The sequence below is a fragment of the Carcharodon carcharias genome, chromosome 11, assembly GCF_017639515.1.
Source record: "Carcharodon carcharias isolate sCarCar2 chromosome 11, sCarCar2.pri, whole genome shotgun sequence".
NCBI lineage: Eukaryota > Metazoa > Chordata > Chondrichthyes > Lamniformes > Lamnidae > Carcharodon > Carcharodon carcharias.
Genome location: NC_054477.1, coordinates 28,361,851 through 28,388,856, shown reverse-complemented (window position 1 = coordinate 28,388,856; position 27,006 = coordinate 28,361,851). Strand labels below are relative to the sequence as shown.

Below are 27,006 nucleotides of genomic sequence, written 5' to 3'. Positions count from 1 at the left end.
GCTTCTTCCTCAGAGGCCCGAACAATCCCCATCCACCACTACTCTCCTCCGTCTGGCTGAACTTGAATTTCTCCTTCAACTCCTCTCACTTCCTCCAAATAAAAGGTGTGGCTATGGGTACCCACATAGGCCCCAGCTATGCCTGTCTCTTTATGGGGTATGTGGAACATTCCTTGTTCCAGTCCTACTCCGGCCCCCTTCCACAACTCTTTCTCCGGTACATCGATGATTACTTCGGTGCCGCTTCATGGTCTCGTCGGGACTTGGCAAAATTTATTAATTTTGCTTCCAATCTCCACCCCTCCATCATTTTCACGTGGTCCATCTCTGACACTTCCCTTCCCTTCCTTGACCTCTCTGTCTCAATCTCTGGTGATAGACTGCCCACTAATATCCATTACAAACCCACCGACTCCCACAGCTATCTCGACTACAGCTCCTCACACCCCGCTTCCTATAAGGACTCCATCCCATTCTCTCAGTTCCTTCGCCTCCGTCGCATCTGTTCCGATGATGCTACCTTCAAAAACAGTTCCTCTGACATGTCCTCCTTCTTCCTTAACCGAGGTTTTCCACCCAAGGTCGTTGACAGGGCCCTCAACCGTGTCCAGCCCATCTCCCGCGCATCCGCCCTCATGCCTTCTCCTCCCTCCCAGAAACATGATAGGGTCCCCCTTGTCCTCACTTATCACCCCACCAGCCTCTGTATTCAAAAGATCATCTTCTGCCATTTCCGCCAAGTCCAGCATGATGCCACCACCAAACACATCTTCCCTTCACCCCCCTCTTATCGGCATTCCGTAGGGATCGCTCCCTCCGGGACACCCTGGTCCACTCCTCCATCACCCCCTACTCCTCAACCCCTCCTATGGCACCACCCCATGCCCACGCAAAAGATGCAACACCTGCCCCTTCACTTCCTCTCTCCTCACCATCCAAGGGCCCAAACACTCCTCTCAAGTGAAGCAGCATTTCACTTGCATTTCCCCCAACTTAGTCTACTGCATTCGTTGCTCCCAATGTGGTCTCCTCTACATTGGAGAGACCAAACGTAAACTGGGCGACCGCTTTGCAGAACACCTGCAGTCTGTCCGCAAGAATGACCCAAACCTCCCGGTCGCTTGCCATTTTAACACTCCACCCTGCTCTCTTGCCCACATGTCTGTCCTTGGCTTGCTGCATTGTTCCAGTGAAGCCCAACGCAAACTGGAGGAACAACACCTCATCTTCCGACTAGGCACTTTACAGCCTTCCGGACTGAATATTGAATTCAACAACTTTAGGTCGTGAGCTCCCTCCCCCATCCCCACCCCCTTTCTGTTTTCCCCCTTCCTTTTTTTCCCAATAAGTTATATAGATTTTTCTTTTCCCACCTATTTCCATTATTTTTAAATATTTTAAAATCTTTTATGCTCTCCCCACCCCCACTAGAGCTATACCTTGAGTGCCCTACCATCCATTCTTAATTAGCACATTCGTTTAGATAATATCACCAACTTTAACTTTAACACCTACGTGTTCTATTGTACTATTGTCGTTGACATCTTTTGATGATCTGCTTCCATCACTGCTTGTTTGTCCCTACAACCACAACCCCCCGCCCCACCCTCCACCTCTCTGTCTCTCTATCCCTCCGCCCCCCACACACACACCTTAAACCAGCTTACATTTCAACTCTTTCTTGGACTCGAACTCAAGTTCTGTCAAAGGGTCATGAGGACTCGAAACGTCAACTCTTTTCTTCTCCGCCGATGCTGCCAGACCTGCTGAGTTTTTCCAGGTAATTCTGGTTTTGTTTTGGATTTCCAGCATCCGCAGTTTTTTTTGTTTTTATCTCTGCTATTTGGGTGGATGGGAGAGAAAAAAAACATCACTACCATTGGTGGCCATGCCTTTAGCTACCTAGGTCCCAAGATCTGGAATTCCTGTGCTAAACTCTCTCCACCTCTACCTTGCTTTCCTCCTTTAAGGCATTCCTTGAAACCCTAACTTATTAAAGAAGCTTTTGGGCCTCTACCCCAATATCTGCTTCTGTGGCTCAGTGTCACTGTTTTATAATAAGCACATTGGACCTTTTAATTACATTTAAAAAAGGTATTAAAAGTTGTTAATGCAATTTGTGCACAAAACCAGCAACAAGATAAATACAGTACACAAAACCAAGTCCATTCATTCAAGAGGCCTGATAGATTTCAAACTCTCAAAAATTTGGCATTAAAAAGTTAAGATCTTCAGAAATTATAACTTTATTTGCAAACTGTTGGAAGGAGACCGTGAGCAAGTATGCCTCAAACATGGCCGAAATTGAAATTTCACTTTGATATCTACTAATGGAGCTTTCAAAATGGACAAGATTTAAAGTCGAACCAATATTTATGGTATGTGCATTTACAAGAGAGAAAGAATTGAATGTAGATAGCGCTTTTCAAGACCTCAAGATACCCAAAGTGTTTTACAATCAATGAAGTGATTTCTGAAGTGTTGTCAATTTGTGCACAGCAAGATCCCACAAATAGCACTGTGATAATGACCGGATAATAGTTGGTGGTATTTGATGAGGGATAAACATTGGACAGGACACCAGGGACAACTCCCCTGCTCTTCACCAAAATCATGCCATGGAATCTTTTATGTCCACCTGAGGGGGCAGATGAGGCCTGGGTTTAACATCTCCTCCAAAAAATGATCCTTCAGATGCTGCAGCACTCCCTCAGTACTCCATTGTAGCCTAGGTCTTTTGCTCAAGCTTCTTGAGTGGGCCCTGAATCCACAATCTTCAGATTCAGATGCAAGAGCGTTACCAACTGAGCCACAGCAGACGTAGACAAACATAGAATTAATTTTGGTCTGTCACATTTTGCCACTCTTGGCATACAAACTAGGTCAGTCAAAATAAGTTCTTCATACAACTTTTGAACAGTTTAGAATATATTAGTTACAGTCAGCCATTTGTGGACTGGAGGACAACAAGTTTTATAATAGAAAGAATGGCAAGAAAAGTGCAACAGGAAAGTATCACAGGAAGTGACATACACAACTGCTTCTGTATATACACTTTAGTACTAAAATGAAACTTCAAAAAAAGATTAAAACTAAAATTCTAGGTAATGATCACAAAATTTCTACTACTCTCCTCCAGAAAAAGCTTTGATCAAAAAATGCACCATTTCTCAAAACAGCGAGGGGCGGGAAATATAAGCAGTGTGTTTTGCTTTATACAAAAATGTCAAACTAAAAGATGCTATTTGGGTAGAATCAATGGTATCTGGGTTAGGCTACATCAGAACTGGCATGCCTGCTACTGACACCGAATGCCCGAACTCTTAAGTACCATTAACCCTCATCTTAAAATGGAGAGTGGGAAAAGTCAAACATTAAGTCATCTTAAGTCCTTTTACTGACTTACAGAATACATACTAAAAAGTTGTATTTGTGTTGTGAACATTTAAGCATGTGTGTGTTATACTTATTGCAGAAAGCCTCCCATTTCTGAAGTTTTAAAACAAAAGTTTTGGCAATGTTGGACCAACTGCAGTGTCACAACACCAGAAGCTTACAGTATTTGTTCCAAAATAGTGATTCAGATAGTGCTAAGATTGTTTAATCTGTATTTCAAACCTTTTAACAAAGAATGGGCACAATAAGATCTTTAATTTTAATTAACCACAATTTGTAATGACAATCTTGAGTAGGTACAGCAATTTTTAGCGTATTACTGAATTGATATGCATACCAGTATACAAAACTAGTATTTTTTCCACATAAAAAAACATATCCAAAAAAAATCAAAGTGATCAAAAACAAAATAGTTTAACTAGAAAATACCTTCCTTTAGTGATTGTAGCAGTTGAGAACTTAAAACAACCAGATTTATTTAGCACTCATCCAATGTGTCCTTCAGTCAGTTGTGGTTAAGAATGTAAACTATAGAATGAGAGAAAAGGTCATTTTGAGCATAAAACCTACCTATCCCGAAAGACTCATGTTACAACCCCCTTAGAGACTGTTAACGTTTGAAGAGAAATTCAAACAAACACTATGAACTGAAAGAAATTATGGCACAAGATTTCACTTGTTATTAAACAAAACGACCTTTACTGAACACAAAAAATAAACACAAGCAATACCAACTTAATGCTCTAGTTCACACTAAGTCTTGAAACTTCGTTCCCCTTTTACTTCCTAATTCTGTCCAAGAGTCCCTTTATATATGTTAGGAGATCTTGAAGATTCATTCGCTTTGGTCTTTTGGAATTCAAACCAAGTATGCCACAGCCCTCCATAATTCAGATTTCTTCTGAGTGTTCCAGTTATTGTCAGTGAGAGACTTTGGAAGAATCCTTCCATTAGCTTTTGGATATGCAATTTTCAAACTTTTCTTCAAAACCTCAATGGACTCCTCAGCTCAGGCTTAGTCTTCACTGCATTCATGCTTAGTGATTTAAAACATAAATCAGGAACACCCCTGGTTCCTAATGGTCTCTTTGCTCCTTGTCCTGGTTTTGGACGTTCTGGGAGACTCTCCCTCTCTGCCTTCAATCTAGCTACTTATTTGTAGTCTTATTCGTCTAGCTCCAAGCTGAGCAAATCTTCCAGCCTCTTTTCCCCCTCACAAATGCTGTCTCCAAACGGAGTTGCTGACAGCCTCTGTCTGTTCCAAAACTGAACTGCTTGCTTCTGGTCAGCAAACACACAAATTAAACAAAGGAACCTAACTCCCAAAGCCTGGCAACATGGCATACTTGGGATGCTGTGAACAGAAGAAATGTAAACCAATTATCTTTACTCTTCAAAACAATCCCTTTGATTCTGTGACCCACATAACTAATTTATATATTTAATGGCATTAAAGGACCTTCTCCAGACTTGTTGGTTCCACCAAAAAAAAACTCCCTTATTTACAAAGGTGTCTTTAGCTTCTTTGATCTAAGAAGTGCATGAATAATCAAATTAATATAAAAGCAAAAAGCTACGGATGCTGGAAATCCAAAACAAATATACCTGGAAAAATTCAGCAGGTCTAACAGCATCTGCGGAGAGGAATAGTTAACATTGAGTCTGTATGACTCTTCAACAGAACTAAGGAAAAATGGAAGAGAGGTAAAATATTAGCTGGTTTTAAGGGGAGTGCGACAAGTAGAGCTGGATAGAGGGCCAGCAAAAGGTAGAGATTCTAAAAGATGTCATAGACCAAAAGGACAAAGGTGTTGACGTTGGTGATATTAGCTAAGAAATGTGCTAACGGTGACATTAAGGGTAGAAAGCAGGACGAGAAAGATATAGATAGCCCTAGTGGGGGTGGGGTGGGGGGGAAGGGATCGAAATAGGCTAAAAGGTAGAGATAAAAACAATGGATGGAAATACATTTAAAAATAATGGAAATAGGTGGGAAAAGAAAAATCTGTATAAATTATTGGAAAAAAGGGGGATTGGAAAGGAGGTGGGATGAAGGAGAGAGAGTTCATGATCTAAAGTTATTGAACTCAATATTCAATCCGGAAGGCAGTAAAGTGCCTAGTCGGAAGATGAGGTGCTGTTCCTCCAGTTTGCATTGAGCTTCACTGGAACATTGCAGCAGGCCAAGGACGGACATGTGGGCATGAGAGCAGGGTGGAGTGCTGAAATGGCAAGCGACAAGGAGGTCTGGGTCATGCTTGCGGACAGAGCAAAGGTGTTCCGCAAAGCGGTCACCCACTCTGCGTTTGGTCTCTCCAATGTAGAGGAAACCGCATTGGGAGCAACAAATGCAGTAGACTAAATTGAGGAAAGTGCAAGTGAAATGCTGCTTCACTTGAAAGGAGTGTTTGGGCCCTTGGATGGTGAGGAAAAGGGAAGTAAAGGAGCAGGACTTTACTTCCCCTCTCCTCACCATCCAAGGGCCCAAACACTCCTTTCAAGTGAAGCAGCATTTCACTTGCACTTTCCTCAATTTAGTCTACTGCATTCACCGCTCCCAATGAGGTTTCCTCTACATTGGAGACAGCAAAGGCAGACTGGGTGACCGCTTTGCGGAACACCTTCGGTCTGTCCACAAGCATGACCCAGACCTCCCTGTCGCTTGCCATTTCAACACTCCACCCTGCTCTCATGCCCACATGTCCGTCCTTGGCCTGCTGCATTGTTCCAGTGAAGTTCAATGCAAACTGGAGGAACAGCACCTCATCTTCCGACTAGCACTTTACAGCCTTCCAGACTGAATATTGAGTTCAACAACTTTAGATCATGAACTCTCTCCTCCATCCCCACCCCTTTTCCAATCCCCCTTTTTCCTCCAATAACTTATATAGATTTTTCTTTTCCCACCTAATTCCATTATTTTTAAAATGTATTTTCATTGTTTTATCTCTACCTTTTAGCCTATTTCGATCCCTTACCCCCCACCAGGGCTACCTGTACCTTGCTCATCCTTTCACCCTTAATGTCACTTATTAGCACATTTCTTAGCTAATATCACCACCGTCAACGTCTCTTTGTCCTTTTGTCTATGACATCTTTTGGCAATCTCCACCTATCCAGCTCTACTTGTCCGACCCCCCCTTAAACCAGCTTATATTTCACCTCTCTTATTTTTCCTTAGTTCTGTTGAAGAGTCATACGGACTTGAAACGTTAACTGTGTTCCTCTCCGCAGATGCGGTCAGACCTGCTGAATTTTTCCAGGTATTTTTACTTTTGTTTTGAATAATCAAATTCCCTTATTGACATAACTGTAGACCTCCACTCCTACCAAAAACTCAAAAGATGGGCCATCCATTGTTTTAAAATTCTCACTTCCAATCCTAATCTCAGTAAATAAACATAGATTACCTTTGAAATGCAATTACCCCAGGTTTGTTCACCAGTTTCTCAACCAAATGTTTCCATTTATCTACATTTAACACATTGAAAAATGAAAAAAGTTATACCTCTAAAACACAGGAATTATATTAATAAACACTAATCCATCAAATCCATAAAGGTAATTTCTGCTCCTTAGTCCAGTATCAAGCAAACCTTCAGAATGTGTCCATCTCGACTATATCTACAAACGGAATTCCATGTTAGAGCAGCATATGTGTCATGACTCTTGCTCATTACATTGTCTTTGTCTACACCTATTCCATCACATCCATCAATCCCAAACATTCATTTAATTCCTTTTTGAAAGAAGGTAGTCAATAACTTTAACTGGTTTCACTGAAGAGGTGCTCCATTGTTCCATAAGCTAAGGGTTTTTTAAAAAAAAATCTTGCAGCATGTTAAAATTAATGCTCACAAAGCAAGTCAAATGGCTGGTTTGCATCCCCATCATCACACCCAAATGCCTTCAATTAAAAAGTTAAAATACTTAAACTCCTCATAACTTGAGACCTAGAATCATCCTGATCCCTCTTCAAGGTAACAATATCATTTTGAGAGATAGCTAAAAGGCTATTGATGTAATAGCAGAATAACTTAGATTTAAACAGCCGATGCAAACGTCAACTCTTTTCTTCTCCGCCGATGCTGCCAGACCTGCTGAGTTTTTCCAGGTAATTCTGTTTTTGTGATGCAGACTAGTACCTGATCAGCTTGGCTAACTGTATTTTAGATTGATCTTTCAATCACATCGTGCTTTTCTATGAATAAAAAGCTTTAGCTTATTTCATTTTCAGAGCAACTTTTTTTTAAAAAAGTTTTGGCCAAGGATCAAAAAACAATTTATGAAACAACTCAATAAATAGGTATGCTAGCAGGGAACTTCAGCAACATACCCGCTGAGATACAAATGAGTGACAGAACAGGGAACTAAGCCAGCAATTTCCATACGTAACTAGTTTATGATCACAAATCGTCCATCAGGTAAGGCAGGGAAAGAGCACAGACCAAAATCATATTCGTCATGGAGGACACAGTCTCCAGTCAACTAGTAGACAAACTACAGCTACTTTTATACTAATGTTGCAGAAATGCCAAAATAAATTTAGAATCACATGGCACAGAAGGAGACCATTCAGCCTAATACATTCATGCCAGGCTTGCTGAGCCCAACATAAGAAAACTATTTTTTGAAAAATTTTAAAATGGGAGTTTTCCAACTGCAGTCAGTCTTCAGTGCTTCATAAACAGAAATGAAGGCACATGAGCCCCTTGTAATGATAGAACCTATTTCAAATGAGTCTATGGAAGGGTACTTTTTGCCCCCATCAAGGCCATTGCAATGGTTCTGTGCCACTTATCACCAGATCACACCTCAGCCTGACCCCCTACTCTTCTGGTACTTTCTCCTTTGAGGATCTCATTTTGTTCAACCCTTTTCACCTCATTCAAAATTGTTTTCTATGCCTTCAAGTACAATAAAGGTTCTCACTGAGATATCTTCACTGTTTTCCTCCCTCAGCGTCTGCACAGAATGACTTCTCATCCTCAGCGATTACAGACCCTCAACTCATCAAGCTCTGTCCTTAATTCACTGCCCTCTTATCCTCCCTAATCGCTCTCTCTCTATGTAAAATCTCCAACCCATATCCACAGCCACCCCTCGACCTTGCCGGTCCAATTATAAAATCAGACAAGACCATCCCTGATCACTTCCTTGTATTACTCTCCAACATCTTCCCCGCACCACCCACCTCCCCTTCACACTCCAACCCTAGTTTCTTCTGTATCGATGTCTGGATAACGCTATTACCTTCACTTGCATCTTTACTTTCAAAATTCCAACTGTCTAGTCTTTCACCTTCCGTTTTTACATTTCTGCAGCTAATTTACTCAACTGCCATCTTTGATGCCATAGTCCCCAATAAAAGCATTAGTCTCCCTCACCCTGGACGTTCCCCTAGTACAGCTCTCATCTCCATTCCATCAAATAGTAGGGTCAGACTTGAAAAGATGTGGCAGACAACTGGTTCAGCCATCCATCATTAGATCAGGCTGGATGGCAAAGCATTAATCGGACCTCACTCTCACCTACTAAAACTGCTCACCACTCTGAAATGCAAAGATAACCCCCAGCTTCTTTTGTCTACTGTAAACCATCTTCAACCCTTCTCCTGTTTTCTCTACCCTCACTTCTAAGAAGAAGTGTGAAGAGCTCAGGTACTTCTTTGCTACTAAAGATCAAGACCATCTGATCAGAAATATCTGCCACATTCCTCGCTTCCTGGGCCAAATTACCTCTAATTTTCCTCCTGAGCTTGCACACTGTTAGTTTCTCTGTCTTATGACATTTTGAGCTCATTTTGTCAATGAGACACACCTCCTGTTTTCTCATTAAATTGTTAGCTACCCAACTTTCCTCCTGGTTAATAGTTAGACAATATTGTTAACAGTTCTCTCCCTTCAGGTGCTGTCCCCCTCTCTTAAATCTGTGGTCATCACCCTTTTCAAAACAAAAAAATACACCCCGATACCTCTAACCTTGCAAACTACCACCCCATATCTCCACCCCCAAACACCTCATCCCCTTCCCACGGCACCTTCCCATGCAATCGCAGAAGGTGCAACACCAGCCCCTTTACCTCCTCGCCGTCCAAGGGCTCAAACAATCCTTTCAGGTGAAGTGGCACTTCAATTGCACCTCCTTCAATTTGGTCTACTGCATTCGCTGCTCCCAATGCGGGGGGGGGGGGGGGGGGGGTGGCAAACGCAGACTGGGTGACCACTTTGCGAAGCACCTTCGGTCTGTCCGCAAGCATGACCCAGACCTTCCTGTTGCTTGCTATTTCAACACCGTCCTGCTCTTATGCCCACACGTCTGTCCTTAGCCTCCTGCAATGTTCTAGTGAAGCCCGACACAAACTGGAGGACAGCACCTCATCTTCCAATTAGGCACTTTATGGCCTTCCGGACTTAACACCGAGTTCAACAACTTCAGGCCATGAACTCTCTATATGCAGCCCCTTTTTTTATCCTCTTATTTTATTTTTCATTTATTCATTGTCTTATCTCCCCCCCCCCCCCCCCACTTCATATCCCATTTTCGATCCTTTTTTCCCCCCACCACCACAACGGCCACATTGTTCTTTTCAGAGTGCTTACCCTTGTCCTATCATTCTGCTTTCTTACCTTAATGCCACTATCAGCACCTTTTTTAGCCTTTACCACTACCATTAACATTCCCTTTGTCCTTTTGTTCATGACATCTTTGTCAATCTGTCCATTGTCCCCACCTATCACTAGCCTTCTATCCAGCTTCACCTGCTCCACCACCTTCCCCCACCCTGCCGTCTTTGGGAATGAGATGTTTAACCAAGTTTGCCCCCTCACATCGATACAAAAGATCCCATGACAATTTCAAACAGGAAAGTTATTCCAGTGTATTGGCTAATTTTTAATCCCTTAGTATCCCTTAATATAATAATCTGATCATTGCTGTCTGTGGGAGCTTGCTGTGCGTAAATTGGTTGCCCTCTTTCTTACCTGAAAACAGTGACACACCTCAAAGTGCGTCAAGACATCCCAAGTTGTGAAAGGCACTATATAAATGCAAGTCTTTTTAAATAAATTTTCTTTCCTTCTGCAATCCAAGCAGTGTTACAAATCAAATTAGAAGTTCCATCAAGTCTGGTAATTATTGGAAACCGATACGAATTGTTTTAAAACAGAACATCTACTCAGACACGGACTCATGCCCTGTAGACGCAATTTTTTTCCCCAATCAGATTACTAACAAAAATGTCTTGTAAGCCTTGCAGACTCAAGACAGCTATCTATTCCTTTTACACTTTCATTAAACCCTTCACTGATTTAACAGACACACAGAAACAAAAGAGATGAAGCAAAGGTATTTCAAATACTCTTGATCTTTTAACAGTTCATGTACTTTACCCAGAAATAATACATGTAATGCAATTTTCAGCACAATTGGTTTCAAAAGAAGCCAATTCCTGGTGAGAAAATGTCAGTTGTGCAATTTTACTGAACTTGTGGTAAGCCAGTGTTTCACTTAATGATTTCAGTAAATCTTTTTTGAAAAACCAAAACTCAGCAAAATTCATATCACCTCAAGGTTACAAGTTTATATAAAAATGACAAATTACAGAACAAGCGCTGCATTAACTGCCGATGCTTATAGTTTCCAACATACCCACTTTTCAAAAGATACCCAAAGGCTGACAGGAAGTCACACTGCATATCTTATCAAGATTTAAGTTGGAGGTGATGATTTGTACTTGCAAACACAAATCATGTCCACACATTGTATCCATGTGTGTATTTCAGCTGCCACTCTGAACCTGAGCCATTACTTTCCTTTATCTTGGTCCCTTCTATTAGGATCAGTCATGCTACCTCTCAACTCTCCCCTAAGTCACGCTGTGCCCAATTCCTACTGTTATTCCTCTGCCTTCCTATTTTCCTGCTGACGTTCCAAGCCTGAATCCCCATGTACCCCTCTTGGCATTCTCCAAAGGACCTCACTAAAGCACCAGCTATTACGTCTATATGAGCAGCAACCCCAGTTTCCAATCCCGTTCTCTTGCTAATCATTTTCCCCAGTGCTCCCACTGATGGTTAATCTCCTTTCCATCCCGCTCACCCCACTCATTACTGCAGACTAGTCATACGGACTCGAAACGTTAACTGTGCTCCTCTCCGCAGATGCTATCAAACCTGATTTTTCAGGTATTTTTGTTTTTGTTTAGTACTGCAGACTAACAATCGCTGCGCCTTTCCATTTTCCCCTGCAGAACCATTCATGAACAAATCCAGAGTCCATTATCGTCTGATCATTCTCCTGCGAAGCATTTTGGGACATTTTTTCCTGCATTAAAAAAAAGGTGCTATAAGCGGAAGTTGTGCAAGCTGTAGCTATATTAAGCTTATTTTCTGCAGCAATTCCACCTCACGACATTGCTGTGCTACCCAAGCCAACTGGATCCTTCAAATACTCCCTGTATACCATACATTAGTTCAGTACAATAAGAATTAATATGCAATCCAACAATATTAACAGCAGTGTCTCCTGAAGTGGCTCAAATAAATAACCCACTGAACATAATTAGAATTCTCAAAATAGAAAGCTGCACTCGTTTGAAAATGCCTTCATATTTTACCCAAAGTTAAGATAAGTTATCACAGTGCAGCATCATCTGGTCTTTAATGATTCATGCATTTAAAATGATTTGCAATATTCCAAAGTAATAACATTCCGTGAAAAAATTAAAATATGGGAAAGTTCACTACTCTGAACTCTCCTCATACTGCATACATATTCAAACCTGACCCTATGCAAAGAAGCAATGCTAGCTCACATTTAGTTTGATGAAAGACTATACTTGTAAAATAGAATAGATCATTTTACAACTATCGCAAATTCCAGTAAAATCTAGCCAAAACTAAATGTTTATGAAAATAGGATTAAAGATCCACAGATTCTGTTGTACAGTTGTCAAGGGGCCAATTGAAAGTAAAGGCTAATTCAATAGCTAGTGCAAAGACTTCAACCCCATCATACGCTGCTAGAATTCTTTCCCTTCTCCCTACCATGCAACTTCTGACCTCTCCCTCCAGTCCCCCACTCATTCTAGCTTGAATTCACTCAGTTCCCCTCCCATCCCACATTGCCTCTTTTCCCCAACCTGAGCCCCTCAATCCCTTCCACAATTTACCCTGACCACTCAGCAATCCCTACTGACCGACACTGTTATTGATTCTGGGACTTTGTGACAGTTATGATCAACCTCTTCACAAAGCATTTAAAGAGGGAGTCCTCTAACAAAGATATGGTGCATCAGGGTTTATGCCACAAGCTAGTAGCCTGATCCACTAGTTCACTATTCTCTGGGGCATTACCCATCTTATGTTCAATCTAGTTCTGCTGTTACTACAAGCACGGCCCTGATTCACCCAGATCTATATCTATGCAGTTAATGTCTTTGTGAGCCGATTACAATCTAGCCCCATTACATTCATAGATATGATCAAAATTTCTAAAGCTACACTTTTCTAAAGCATACAGACCCTGCTGTTTACCTGGATAAATGAGGTGTTTTTAAATCTCAGTATCAATCTTGTGGTTTATCCTGCACTTTACCAGAGTTTCAATATCCCTGGAGGAGATCAAAGCTAACCAAAGTATTCAAACTGACGTCTAGCCAACATCTTGTACAATGACAAAACAGTGAGTTTTACTTTGTTGTGAATTGTCCCAGGAGCACATCTTGGAATTGTTTCCTTTCTTTAACTTTACAATATCAATCATGAACATTCAGAGAATGATACACCAAAACATGCAGGTCTTCCTCTTTTCCCACTGGCTTTAATCTTGTTCTCAGTTTTATGCAAGTACATTCAGCAGTTCATTTGTCCCTGTGCATAACAATACTCAATTGAATTTAAACATCATACTCCAAATTTAGCCACACTTTTCAACACGTCTGAACAAATTCACCAGAGAAACGCAAGCGCTTAAAAAGGTTTAAATTATGAGGACAGGTTGAAATTAGAAGGTTGAGGGGTAATCTAACAGGTGAATGAATTTATGATAAATAGGGATTAATAGGATAGATACAGAGAAACTATTTCATCTAGTGGAGGAATTCAGAACAATGGGGTACAACCTTAAAATCTGTGCTAAGCCACCAAGGAGTGAAATCAGGAAGTTCTTTCATACAAAAAGGACAGTAAAAATCTAAAACCCACTCTGCAAGGCAGTGGATGCTACATCAATTGAACTTTTAAAAAAGAGGTTTTTTGTTGGACAAGGATATTAAGAAACTTGGGACAAAAGCAGGTAAATGGAGTTAAGGCACAGTTCAGCCATGATCTAACCAAATGTCAGGGAGAGACTCAAGGGGCTGAACAGCTTGCTCCCGATATTCTGTCTATATCTGTGCAAATCTCACTAGCTCAAGGCCCATCTCCTCAATAATCTATACTGACTCCAAGTCCTTCAATGTATTGAAATGTAATGTGAAATATTTGTTTCCAAATCCCTTTACTATGTCTACAATCCTTCCAAACTAAAGATGAAATACAAATACTTTTGAATGCTAAAATAACCTGCCCAACATTTTAAACTTTGTTTTTGTCAGAATTTGCATTTATCTTTTTTTAAAAACCTGCACTGATTGATATAAATAATAGCTCACAAGAGATACTATTCTTTCAAGGATTGATTTGACTCAGCATCTTATTAAAAACAAAAACAGAATTACCTGGAAAAACTCAGCAGGTCTGGCAGCATCGGCGGTGAAGAAAAGTTGACGTTTCGAGTCCTCATAACCCTTCGACAGAACTCAGCATTTTATTACTTGGGTACAGTACTTTACAGGAATATCACCAAAAGACTACATTTATTTTAACTGTAGAATCAAATGCTCTAATTTTATAACTATTCCAGAATCCATGTTGAATATAAATTAACTTGTTGCAACATCAACTTGGGATAAGATGTCAGACATTATTACAACAAAATTCAAATACAAAAAAGGGCCTCAGTTAAGTTCCCCAATCATCTTCCCTCCTATAGCAAAGCTCCTGGCTGAAAGTGGTCAAACTTCCAATGTTATACTTCAGACTCACTGCATTTTTCAGGAATTCCAAGAAAATCTGGAGGTTTGGCTGTTTTGTGTACCACCTTTCAGCCACAGTATTTTGACATTGCAATGAAAGGAAGAAAATAAAATCATTTATAAAAGCTTGTTCTGTGTATCCTTCATAATGTCATAAAACTCAGCCTTAAATTTTCCTTCGTGCTTTTATTCCCAAAATCTCCCTTAAATGCATTTATTTCATTCTCTCCACTCTCCGTTGCTTGGTTTTCACTTTCACCATTTAAACCTTTTCCCTAAAAAAAAAATTTGGTTATTTTCATTTCCACTTTAAGTTCTCCAAAAACCAGCAAATCCGTCTACTTACTGATGTAAGAATGTGCAGTAACTCCAAGAAATATTGCAACAAAATGAATTGCTGTTGTCTGAAAGATAAGTTATACTGATACTAGGAAACAGCAGTCTGAAACAGTGTGTTGTAAACGCTAAAAAAAACTTGCATCTCTATAGCACCTTTTACAACTTCAGGGCATCTCAAAACATTTACAGACAATTGAGTGCCTTTGAAGGGTAGACAATGCTGCAACACCGTAAATAAAACAGCCAAGCAAAATACTGCAGATGCTGGAGACCTGAAATAAAGAGAAAAAGTGCTGGAAAATCTCAGCAAGGCTGGCAGCATCTGCGGAGAGGGAAACAGGGTTAATTGAGGCCAATATATTGGACTTGAAATGTTAACTCTTCCTCCCTCCACAGATGCTGCCAGACCTGAGTTTTTTTTCCAGAACTTTGTTTTCATTTGAAATAAAACAGCTTCTGTGCTTCTGTGAGAGCTTGCTGTGCAATGTGATGGTCACCAGATAATCTATTTTTGTGACAATGGTTGACCAGGACACTGGGGATAACTCCCCTACTCTTCTTCAAAATAGTGGGGGCCTTTGAGATGCACCCGAGAGAGCAGACAAGGCCTCTCGGTTCAACGTCTCATCCAAAGGGCGTTACCTGTGACAGTCCAACCACCACTTAATTCTGCCCTGGAGTGTCAGCCTTGATTTGTGTGTTCCAGTGCCTGGATTGGGACTAACCCCACAAGCTCTGACTCAGACCAATCAAACCACAGCTGATAAAATGTAGTGAGCGTGGGAAAATGAATTTGAAACAGGCTCTTAAGGAAATAGGAGCAGAAGAAGGTCAGCTGGCCTCTCAAGTCTGCTCTGCCATTCAGCTGCATTATCGCTGATCTTTTACCTCAAGATCATTTTCCTGCACTATCCCCATATCCCACGATGTCTTTAATAGCTAGAAATCTATCAATCTCTATCTTGAAGATACTCAATGGCTAAGCCTCCATGCCCTCTGGGGTAGAGAATTCAAAAGATTTACTATTGTCTGAGTGAAGAAATTCCTTTTCATCTCAGTCCTAAATGGTTCACTTATTCTGAGACTGTATTCCCTGGTTCTAGACCCTCCCAGCCAGAGGAAAACATCCTTTCTGCATCTACACTCGAGCCCAGTAAGAATTTTGTATGCTTCAATGAGATCACCTCTCATTCTTCTAAACTCTGGAGAATGTAGGCACAGTCTCCTCAATCTTTCCCCATAGGACAATCCCACCACCCCAGGGATTAGTGTGATGAATCTTCATTGCACTCACTATGGCAACTATATCCTTCCTTACGTAAGGAGCCCAAAACTGTAGACAATACTCCAGCTGCAGTCTCACCAAGGCTCTATACAACTGCAGCAACTTTTTTACTCCTGTTCCCAAATCCTCTTACAATAAAAAGGGCTTGCCTTCCCAATTGCTTGCTGCATCTACTTGTTCACTTTGACTCATGAATGAGGACACCCAGGTCCCTCTGGACATCAACACTTCCCAATCTCTCACCATTTAAAGAAATACCCTGCACTTTTGTTTGTCCTACCAAAGTGGATAGCTTCACATTTTTCCACATTATATTCCACCTGCCATGTTTGTGCCAACTCACTAAGTCTGTCTAAATTGCCTCTTTGCATCTTCCTCAACTCACATTCCCACTTAGTGCTGTGTAATCAACAAGCTTGGAAATATTACATTCAGTCCCCACATCCAAATCATTGATATAGCGTGTGAATAGCTGGGGCCCCAAGCACTGATCCTTGTAGTATCCCATTAGTCACAGCCTGCCAATTTGAAAATAACCCGATTATTCCTTCTCCTGTGTGGCACCTTGTTGAAAGCCTTCTGAAAATCAAAATATACCACATCCACTGGTTTCCCCCTTGTCTATTCTGCTAGTTACACCCTCAAAAAACTCCAACACGTTTGTCAAACATTCCATTTCATAAATCCATGTTGGCTGCCCAATCTTACCATTATTTTCTAAGTATCCAGTTATCACATCCTTCATAACGGATTCTAGCATTTTCCCAACTATTCATGTCAGGCTAACAAGTTTGCCGTGCCCTGTTCTCTCTCTCCCCCTGCTTTCTTAAACAGTGGAGTTACATTCGCTACCTTCCAATCTGCAGGAAAACATTCCAGAATCTATAGAATTTTGGAAGATGACCACCAACACATCCAATATCTCTAGAGCCACCTCTTTCAATACTTTGGGATGTAGGTCATTAGGTCCAGGGGATTTATCAACTTTCAGTCCCACTGGTTTCTCCAGTACTACCTTTTTACTAATACTAACTTCTTTCAGTTCCTCACTCCTGGTCCCTTGGTTCTCTAGTATCTGAGGTTTTTTTTCTATCTTCCTCCATGAAGACAGACAAAGTATTTGCTTAGACTCGAGCTTGGAGCAATTGGGATGGTGAGATCAATTTAGATGCATTATTCCAATTAACTATCCTAATGCAGCGAGAATTGGTTCATGTTACAAAACAATTAGCCAGGACAGCCAATTGTACAAAATCTTGTTTAACAATTCCATCTCATTAGCTCCAAGACCAATTCATTCACAATAAAATTAGAGAAATCAGGTGTACTTAAGTCTAGTTAGATCCAATTCACAAAGTTAAACTGGGAATAAAACTCACCCTTTAAGTGCCACTAACTTTTTGGTGCACAGTTCAGAAACTATTTCATTCAAGTCTCAGTTCCAGGTCATTTGTATGCAACCCCCTATTAATCTCATCTACACTAAAAACATCCAACTTTTCTATCCACCAACACAACCACCTTGTTTTAAGATTGCCTACCCAAGCATTAAGTGGTGAATAAGACAGAACTTCATGTAGTTGAACACTGTATAAAACCCAAAGATAACTGGCTGTATCCCATGAAGGACCATAGACACCTCTCTCCTGAGAGAGGGCCAATTGGTGATATGGCTTGAGGGGCACTACTCCAAGAATGCGACAAGGCAAGGAGGCAGACCTCCATGAACTATCATAGCCAGTACAGGGATTGAACTTGTGCTGTTGGCGTCATTCTGCACCACACTCTAATCATCTAGCCAACTGAGCTAACCAATCCCCACAAAACCAAAGCCATCAAGATTCCAGTTTTATCAAAAACTTTGACCTTTTTCCTACTTTATTCTCTTCCTTGGTGCTCACTAAAACTGAAGCAGAGTCAAACCTAAGCTTATTGTATTCTCAAACTTTACTTCAAACTTCATTTCCTATCCCTCAGCAAATCAGCATACCTTTCTACAGCATTATTCACTTTCACTCCACTGACAAAACCCCTAACTATGTTATGACATGACTTCTCGATCATCCTTCCAAGTTCTTCTGTATACAAATTCTGTTTGCCAAAAAATCCACTGTGTGCATCCTGCCAGCAGTAGCAGTCACCCAGGTTATGCATTCAAGACCCACTCCAAAACTTAAGCAAGTCCTAGGTTCAAAATTCAGTGCAGCACCAAAGAGTGCTACATTGTCAAAGATGCTCCTTTTCAGTCAGAATGTTAAAACAAAGCCCCGTCAGTCTGTTCAAACGACCATAAAAGATCCCTAGCACTATTCAAAGAGCAGGGAAGTTGTTTCAGTGCCTGGGCAAAGATTTATCCTTGAACCAATAACTGACAGATTAAGTAGTTGTTTATCTCATTGCTGTTAATGGGATCTTGCTGTGCACAAAACGTGGCAGTAAATTTTAAATATAAATCACAAAGTAACTAATTGGCTGCAAAGTGTTTTGGGACACATTATGAAAAGCATTACTTAAAAAAAAATCATGAAAAAAATCTTATTTTCTCACACTCCTGTATTCACCAACCTTCTCAAGCTCCCAAAAATATTGAGCTCAAGCCTTTGGCTGAAAATCCCTTCAAGATCTCATTTCACGCTACATCTTAAATCACCTCCAATCTCTCCATCCATGTCCCATGGTGACTGAGTTTAGGGACATTAAATGCTTTCCACCCTTCCTGGTATTACTTCATCATGGTTCCAATTGAAGTAATGCCACCCCCCACCCCACCGAAAAAAAACTTCGCACATTACATTCTCTGCCCGCTTTTACAGACCTCTTCAAACACTATCTTCCCAAATCCTCTACTGCTATGTAAAGATATGTTGGTACTTTTAAGTGTTAAAAAGCAGCAATAAAAACGCAAGTTGTTGTTGAAGTGTTGTTGCAAACTACTGACTGCTGGACTGTTAAAAATCATCTCCAGCTCAGTCTTGAAAATCCAACCTGAAATTTCAAGTATTCCTACCTTAACCACTAGCAAAAAAGTGTGACACTTGGTACGAGTTTACAAACAAACAAATAAGTACCAAGCACGTCTCAGAACATAGCTCAATTCTTAAGCAACTTCCTCAAAATTTGAAGAAATGTAACTTTCAGTCTGATTGGAAATGAAAAAAAACATCCCAGGTGACAAGCCTCCAATATATAGTATTCAATTCTTATAAGACATGTAAATCTGATAAGTGATCAAACAACTTCCTGATGTTTAAACATTCCTTCCCCCTCCACCAACACCGCCTCCACAACAAGAACCAATCTGCTGAAACACAATGGTAATGACAAAGTGTTGGTAAACTGTTTTTTCGTCTGTCTAGACCTACACCTATTGTGACAAGATTCTACTATCAGATATTTTAAACTTTCAGTTAAGAGCAAGTCCACAAATTAATTTGGGTGATTTCAAAAAGGAATGTACCATTTTTGCTTTAAACAAAAAAAAATGCAAAAGTTGGTGCCTGACAAGTTTTTTCCCTCCCCCCTTCAAAAAAAGACAATGCTTAAGTCAATGCCTAAAATCCTTTGGTTCCTAAAGCTTCAACTAAGCTTAACAACTGGCCAGTGAGTGATTCTCATAAACGAGAGCGTTATTACTAATTTTGCCAGTTCATTCAATTGCGTAAAATTTACTAGAACTTACTACGCTTACCATAGTACTTCCTATTATATTTTAGCAAACTCCAGCACTAACTACATCCACACAGGGAGGAAACAGAATATAAAAATGGCACCATACAGCACAAGAGCATTTTAAAAATAAAAATATACAAACCATACCCATTTCCTCACATTTAGCTATTTTCCCTTTCAGATTGAACACATACACACACACAGAGACAACTACAATTTGTCTTTTAATGTCACATCAATGAATAACTACAACAAACTATTCAAACCATATAATGGCTCCAAAATTATGCTCTTGACTGACAATTCATTAGAGATACTCAGGTGGCAAGTCTCAAATGGGGGGGGGGGGGGGGAGAAAGTGTCAAAAAAAACTTTTTAAACCACTGACATTATAAAATCATGTTTCCCCTTTACACTAGCGTGTTTCTAGGACTAGTGGGAATAAAAAAAGAGGCCTCATGTTTTCAGGGAATGGGCAAATTAAATACTTCCGATTTTCCACAACTTGGGCTCAGCCAGGCTATTTTGTGAGCATATTAATTTAGGTGTTTTTGTAAATAAGGCATCAGGAGAAAATCTACATTCCAGGCCAGGGGTGGGCGAGTGAGTGAGTGAGGGGGGGGGGGGAATTTATGACTAAAACCTCTGATTTTATCTCGCCCTCTTGTTACTGTCCTTCTCTCCCCTTCTAGGCCGAGTGAAGCCTGGAGCTGGTGTAGGGAAGAGGGGCCGCCGACTGCCGACACCAGGCGGCCTCGCCACACCAAACACACACCTGAGCCTCCCTCTTCTCAACCTCAAACCCTTTTCCCTTCTAAATAAAAAAATGATTATTCTTTTAAACAAAAAAAAAGGAAACCCCTCTTTTAATCAATTTAAAAAGGTTTTGTTTTAAAAGCTAAAAATTTTGACAGAGAGGGGAACGATTATTTTTTTTTAATTAAAAAGAGTCAGGGTCCCCCTCAAACTGCTCGATTCTACCAGAAAATAAAAATACGAATTTTCACTAACATTAGATTTAATAAACAGCGCAAAGCTCTAGGATAGTTAACAGTGAGATAGAGGGGGGGGGGGGAGAGAAAGGTGGAAATTAATTATCTCGCCCACCCCCCTTTAACTAACCTTCTGTCGTCCCTTCCGCTATGTGGGAACAGACCATAATAAATAGATGAAGGAGTCCTACAACTGGCCCTGCTGAAGGGCTGAAGCTCCACCGTGGCGGTTGTTGGTGTCCCGGGCTCTCGGAGCCTGCTCCCTTCCACTTCGCCATGCTGCTACCGCTCTGCTGCTGCTGCTGCTTGCTGCTTCCCCCTTTGATTGACAGGCTAGAGCTAGAGGAGGGACAGACAGCGACCCCTCAGTCAATGTATTATATACACACACACACACAGGCTGACTCACTCTGTCCTCTCATTCACTCCCATGCAAAATGTGGGTTGGGTGGCTCACGCCCACACCAAAATAATGGCCCCCAACACACACACACACCCCAAACCAAAATAAAGAGAGGAAATGCATCAACCCCCAACAACAACAACAACAAAGAGGCAATTGCCTCCTTCCTTCCACACACACACACACACTCTCTCTCCCCTCAAAATAAAATGCTAACAAGACAAAGAAATGGCACCAGTCTAGAGAGGCAAGCTCAAAGAAAGAGAAAGCACACCACTTGTTTCACAGTCGGTTCACTCTGGGCAAACTCGATAGAAGAAAGGGCACGGAGCTCCGCCCAATAAGCTGTGACAAATATCAACCGCTACCTTATTTGATTGCTTGCTTCCCTTTCCCCAGTTGAAAGAAAATAAACAAACAGGCCAACAATTCGAGAGATGAAACAATATTGTTAACCCTTTAAGGACTTCAAGGAATATTTGTTAAACCGATTGTCAAAAAACATAGAAAAAGCTAACTATGGAGAATAAAATATCCCATGAGCAGTTATCAAGCACTAATCTTATTTGGGAGGAGTTAAACTATATCATAAAGGAAAAAGAATTTGGCAGTGAAATAGTGCCTTAGGTGACCTTGGGATATCCTAAAAGGCTTTGCAGCCAATGAAATACTTACGAACACACATTTGAAGCACAGTCCCTGTTACAATGCAGGGAAATGTGCCAGCCAATTTGCACAAAGTAGGATGCCACAAATAGCAATGGGATCACCTGTTCTGTGATATCAGGTGGGGCGGAAATATTGGGTAGGGCAGTAGGAGAACTCCCTTACTCTTCTTCAATTGCAACAATGGGACTTGACACAAAGGAGGTCTCGTGGTGCAGTGGTAGTACCCTACCTCTGAACCTGAAGCTGTGAGTTCAAATACCACTCTTAGACATAATGGCTATGGGAAGTGTGTTCCTAATATGGCTGAACAGGTTGATTATCAGCCTGTAAATTTTCTGATGCACGTGCAGTAATTTGCCAAGCATAATCATGGGCCATCCCAGTAAAGTCTATGATCACCAATGCCCTCTTAGGACATGGTGCCTGGTGGAGGATTTTATGCATCCACCTGAAGGCAGATGAGGCCTCACTTTAATGTCTCATCTGGGAAACAGTACCTCCAACTGTGCATCTCTGCATCAGTACTACTCTGAACTTCAAATCTCTAGAGTAGGGTTTCAACCCACATTCTTCTGACTCAGGGCTGAAGCTGAAACCCTGTGTCACAGCCAGTAAATGTAAAGCAATCTATAACAGTCATGCTGAGAAAAATACTGCTTTGAAATCACACTCAATTTCCTTAATTTATCTCATATATATAATATATAGAGAGTTTTACGGGCAATAGATTATGGAGAAATATAGTTTTAATTTAAGTTCTGTCGAAGGGTCATGAGGACTCGAAACGTCAACTCTTTTCTTCTCCGCCGATGCTGCCAGACCTGCTGAGTTTTTCCAGGTAATTCTGTTTTTGTTTTACTATGGGAATGTGCTGTTTAGAAGTTTCATTATGTATACTTTTGTAAGTAGGGCTAAAAAATAACCACAATGCACCAGCAATTAATACCAGTTTAACACTTCTCAAACAGTTGGCTAGCCACTTAACCAGAATAAATGTCAACAGATTTGTTCTTTCAACTTTTGTGCAAAATGAATGAATGTTAAATTCAAATAGTTCCTTTTACAGCACAGAATCTGCAAGACACTGGTCACTGTTGCAATGTGAGTGGCAGGGGAAATGGTTGGAGCTAAATAATGCCATAGAGGCAGAAAACATGACAGGAAGTTATGGGTAAAATTGACAGCACGTCCATGGCTCTGAAGACTTGCTGAAAGATCTAGAAAAGGTTGCACAACTTAAAAAAGGTGTAGAAACCACTGCAAGACTATTACCATAAATCAGCACTACAGGACATGTATGGACAAGGAAGGAAAAGAGAGCTGTTAATGATATGAGCAAGACACATTGTCACGAGCCCCAGAAGTATGAGCAAAGTTTATTAGCATGGTTAATGATAGTGAAAATAGCAGGATTATTCAAACTGTGTTGTAAAGCCATTGTGACAAAGGTAATATACAGAACCAAATTTCCCTGGGCCAAATCACCCCATCTTAATGCTCAACCGCTGTTGTATTTAAAGGCTTAATTTGCATATAACCAGAGATGACAGGCGACAGCAAATTGGTGAAGCCAGACATGAAACAATTCCTGAGCAAATTATTGTTGAATTGCAGAGGGGAGAGGAGCATGCAGATGATGCATGATTTTGGAGATTAAAGAACATTAGAAAATTCACGGTACATCACACATTATTTAGATATTCTATTATGATGTACTACATTGATATAATTATAAGGATGAGGCAGGCCATTCAGTCCATCTTAATTCTATAAACTCTCCCAATGGATGATCCAATTATTTTAAAATATATTTTCTCTTCCCTATATCTCAACATCCTTTCCAAATGTTAATCACTATTTGTGTGAAGAAGAACTTCCAACATCAGTTCAAAATTTATTTTTTACTAGCTGGAACTTATGTCCTACTCCCACTGTTTTAACTTTATCCAATCCCTGAGCTATCCAGTATATATTTCTTTAAGACTCCTCTGAGATGCTTCCCTCCTTTCAAAAAGCCAAAGTTTCCCCAGGTTTTACTCAAAGCACAGTCAACAACAACAAAGTGTATTTATATAGCACCTCTAAACATACCAAGGCACATCACAGGAGTGTTACAAAGCAAAATTAAAGAGAAATTGGGGAAAAGTAAGGCTGAGATTTTCCCGTCCCACCAGTGGTGGGGATCGCTGCAGGCAGGACTGGAAAATTTGGAGAGCAGCCAAAATCCATTGACTTTGGGCAGGAATTTTCAGTCCCGCTGCTGGTCTGACTGAAAAATCCCACCCTATGAACTTATTAGAACAGATAACGAAATACACGCAAGGAGATAAGTTTTAAGGGGCATCTTAAAAAAGGAAGGAGAGGTAGAGAGATGGGAAGGTTTAGGGATGGAACTCCAGAGCTTAGGCCTTGGCAGCTGAAGGCACGCTAACAATGGTGGAGTGATTACAATTGATCCAGGGGCTAGAATTAGAGGAGCACAGATATCATGCAGTGTTGTCCTTTGACACTAGAGTTCAAACTCATGTTTTTTTTTAATTGTCTCCATCAGTTCCTCATTGGTCAGAATTAAGCATAATACCTATGATTTGGCCTGATCAGAGTATATACAGTTTGATCATGATGTCTATCCTATTGTTTTGTTGTAGTAATTGTTGTTTTATTTAGTGTGTAATGTACCTTTAAGAATAATACTTGTTAAGTGCGGGTTACATGATCTGTAATAATCAATAGGAGAGTAGCACAGGCTACCTCAGCAGTCAGTGTAGAGAAAGAATTGGAGTTGAAAGCACATGTGTAGTTGCTGCTGAGTATATTGTAAATAAACTTAATTTTTCACTCAAGAAGTGTCTGCAGATCAACTCTATCATTAATAGTAGCAACTCAACCACCCTTACAACAAACTGGTGATGAGGATAAAACAAGATTGAACAGAAGAAATCGAGTTGAAAATAAGTCGTCACTATGCCTCACCCATTGTAAGTAGCAAGCTCCATTAGAATCAAAGAAGTAATCCCCTCTCAAAATGTCATAATTTGGAAGAATTGCTTCATTTGAACCAGCCACAGGTGATTGGTTTCATTACATAGAATGCCTCACATCTCAAGCGAACGAGATTACGGGGGAAGAGAAGAGGCGAGTGATCCATTTGAATACTTGTGGGAGTAAAACCTACAATCTGGTTCAAAGTTTGATGCCACCCAGTGCCACAGATTCAAAAAATTTCGATGAATTGGTGGACCTTGTGACGGGTCATTTTCAACCAAAGTCACAATACAGATGTTCAGGTTTAATTCACAAAATAGAGCCCCGGGTGAAACAATTGCATGTTGCGTGGCAAACCTGAAGCAGCTAACGGAACATTGTGAGTTCGGTATGGCTCTAAACGACATATACATAGGTTGTTTAGTGTGTGGCGTGAATGAGGACAATATTCAGAAAAGATCATTGTCCGAAGTGAATTTGAATTTAGAGAAGGCGCTAGAGATAGTGCTGGCCATGGAAAGTGCAGTAAGGGATTCAAAAGCAGTACAGGATGTGCAAAATGGCGCTGTCCTCCACATCGGGTGGGAAATCCCAGCCAAAAAGGGCACGAAAACGCAAAATGCAAGACTCTGCTGAGAAGCAGGAAACAGCCTCCACTAGCCGAAGAATAAAGAAATTAACTTAACTGCAAAATTGAAGAATCACTTTAATAGAGGTGGAAACAAGCAGAATTTTAGCGATTGGCAGTTTAAAAAAATCGAACACTACTATTGTCACAGAAATGGACATATGACGAGGCAATGCAAGGAAAGATTCAAGCAGGCTTTTAAACAACAGAAGAGGCCCAATGAAATCTACAATGTAGAAGGGCCTGAAACAACAAATTCAGACATTTACTCATTGTTTAATCTGCAAGTTGGAAAGACAGAACCAACATTTATCACAGTGAAAGTAAATGGCAAGCCTGTTAAAATGGATGTAGACATGGGAGTTTCCACTACAATAATTGGGGAACATTTGATATCTGAATAATGGTGAACATCAATTAAGTTTAGAAGAAACAGCTACCAAGCTCAAAACATATACGGGTGAAGACACTCAAGTAAAAGGCATAAGCAGAGTCCATTATGGAAGCCAATCAGCAAAGCTACAAGTGTTGATATTGAAAGGCAGAGGACCAATTCTTCTAGGACGAAATTGGCTAAGGGAAGTCAACCTTGATTGGCCACTGATTTCCAAAAGGAAGCTGGAAGTGTTCCTGTTTTGAAAAAGGAGTGTGTAAGGACTCAACAACCTGAAGAAATGCAGGCTGTCTAAAGCCAAAACCTGGAAGAACAGCAGAAGAAACTCGAAGAGACCCTGCTTGATGACAGAGTTCGAGATGAGGTGAGCAACCTTCGCAGGGAAAAAAAACTTGTTGAAAGACCTTCACACACTACAAGATGCCCTCAACTCAGTGTTTGTACCTCTGGGAAAGTATAAAGAGGAATAGAAAGAATTCAGCACTTCTCTGAACAAACTAAAGAATGGGTTGGTTTTCTTCTTATCGTGTCCACAGACAGTCCATACATGGCCCAGCCAGAACTGGACATATATTTGTGCCTTGTTGTTGAATTCGGCAAGATCTGCAACAGTGCAGGGTTCCTCTAGTGATAGGCATTGCAGGAGATGTTGCATAGTCTGTGGCTCAGTTCCATATTCACAAGTTGTCGGGCTGGTTGTATATCCCCATTTGCTTAGTGACACCTTTGAATGACCTACACCAGTCCTAAGTCTGTTAAGGCACTTCCAGATTGCCCAGTTGCAATTAGCCCCTGGGGGAAGGCTTTCATCCGGTAGAATTTCCATCGTTGGGGGTTGTTCGAGACTGGTGAACTGGTCATTCCACAAGGCGATGCAGGCTTCAGATGGGGTTTATTGTAATGGAACAACACTGTTCATGAAGCTCTTCCTTCACTTTAGGCAGCTGGGTGTAGGTGTATGACCATGTAGAGGGTGCCTCTCATCTGATGTTTGACGGAGTAGCTCTTTCTTGCTGGCTACCATTCTTCTTATATCAGGGGGAGTGATACCCGTCAGGATATATAGGCTGTTGGTGTTTGTTGGTTTTAAACAACCTGTGATAAGTCGGCAGCTTGCATTTAGGACGGCATCCATTTTCTTAGCACAAGTAAATCTTTCTCAAACAGGC

At 40.8% G+C, this 27,006-nt stretch overlaps 1 protein-coding gene across 2 annotated transcripts in view; it reads right to left on the bottom strand.

Annotated features, from left to right (window-relative positions):
- The window catches only part of tmem131 (transmembrane protein 131), a 182,007-nt gene extending 160,890 nt beyond the window's left edge, over window positions 1-21,117 (bottom strand). The window contains exons 1-2 of one of the 2 annotated variants that reach the window (XM_041198870.1): window positions 20,889-21,013; window positions 3,826-3,924 (exon numbers count right to left, since the gene is read on the bottom strand). Coding sequence is in view for 1 of the 2 variants with exons in the window: in XM_041198868.1 (XP_041054802.1) it covers window positions 20,889-21,036 (148 nt within the window). In the remaining variant the exon portion in view is untranslated. Of the gene's footprint in view, window positions 1-3,825; window positions 3,925-20,888 lie in introns of both variants that reach the window. The other variant, XM_041198868.1, reaches the window with a different exon arrangement.
- Between the last annotated feature and the right edge of the window lie 5,889 nt (window positions 21,118-27,006).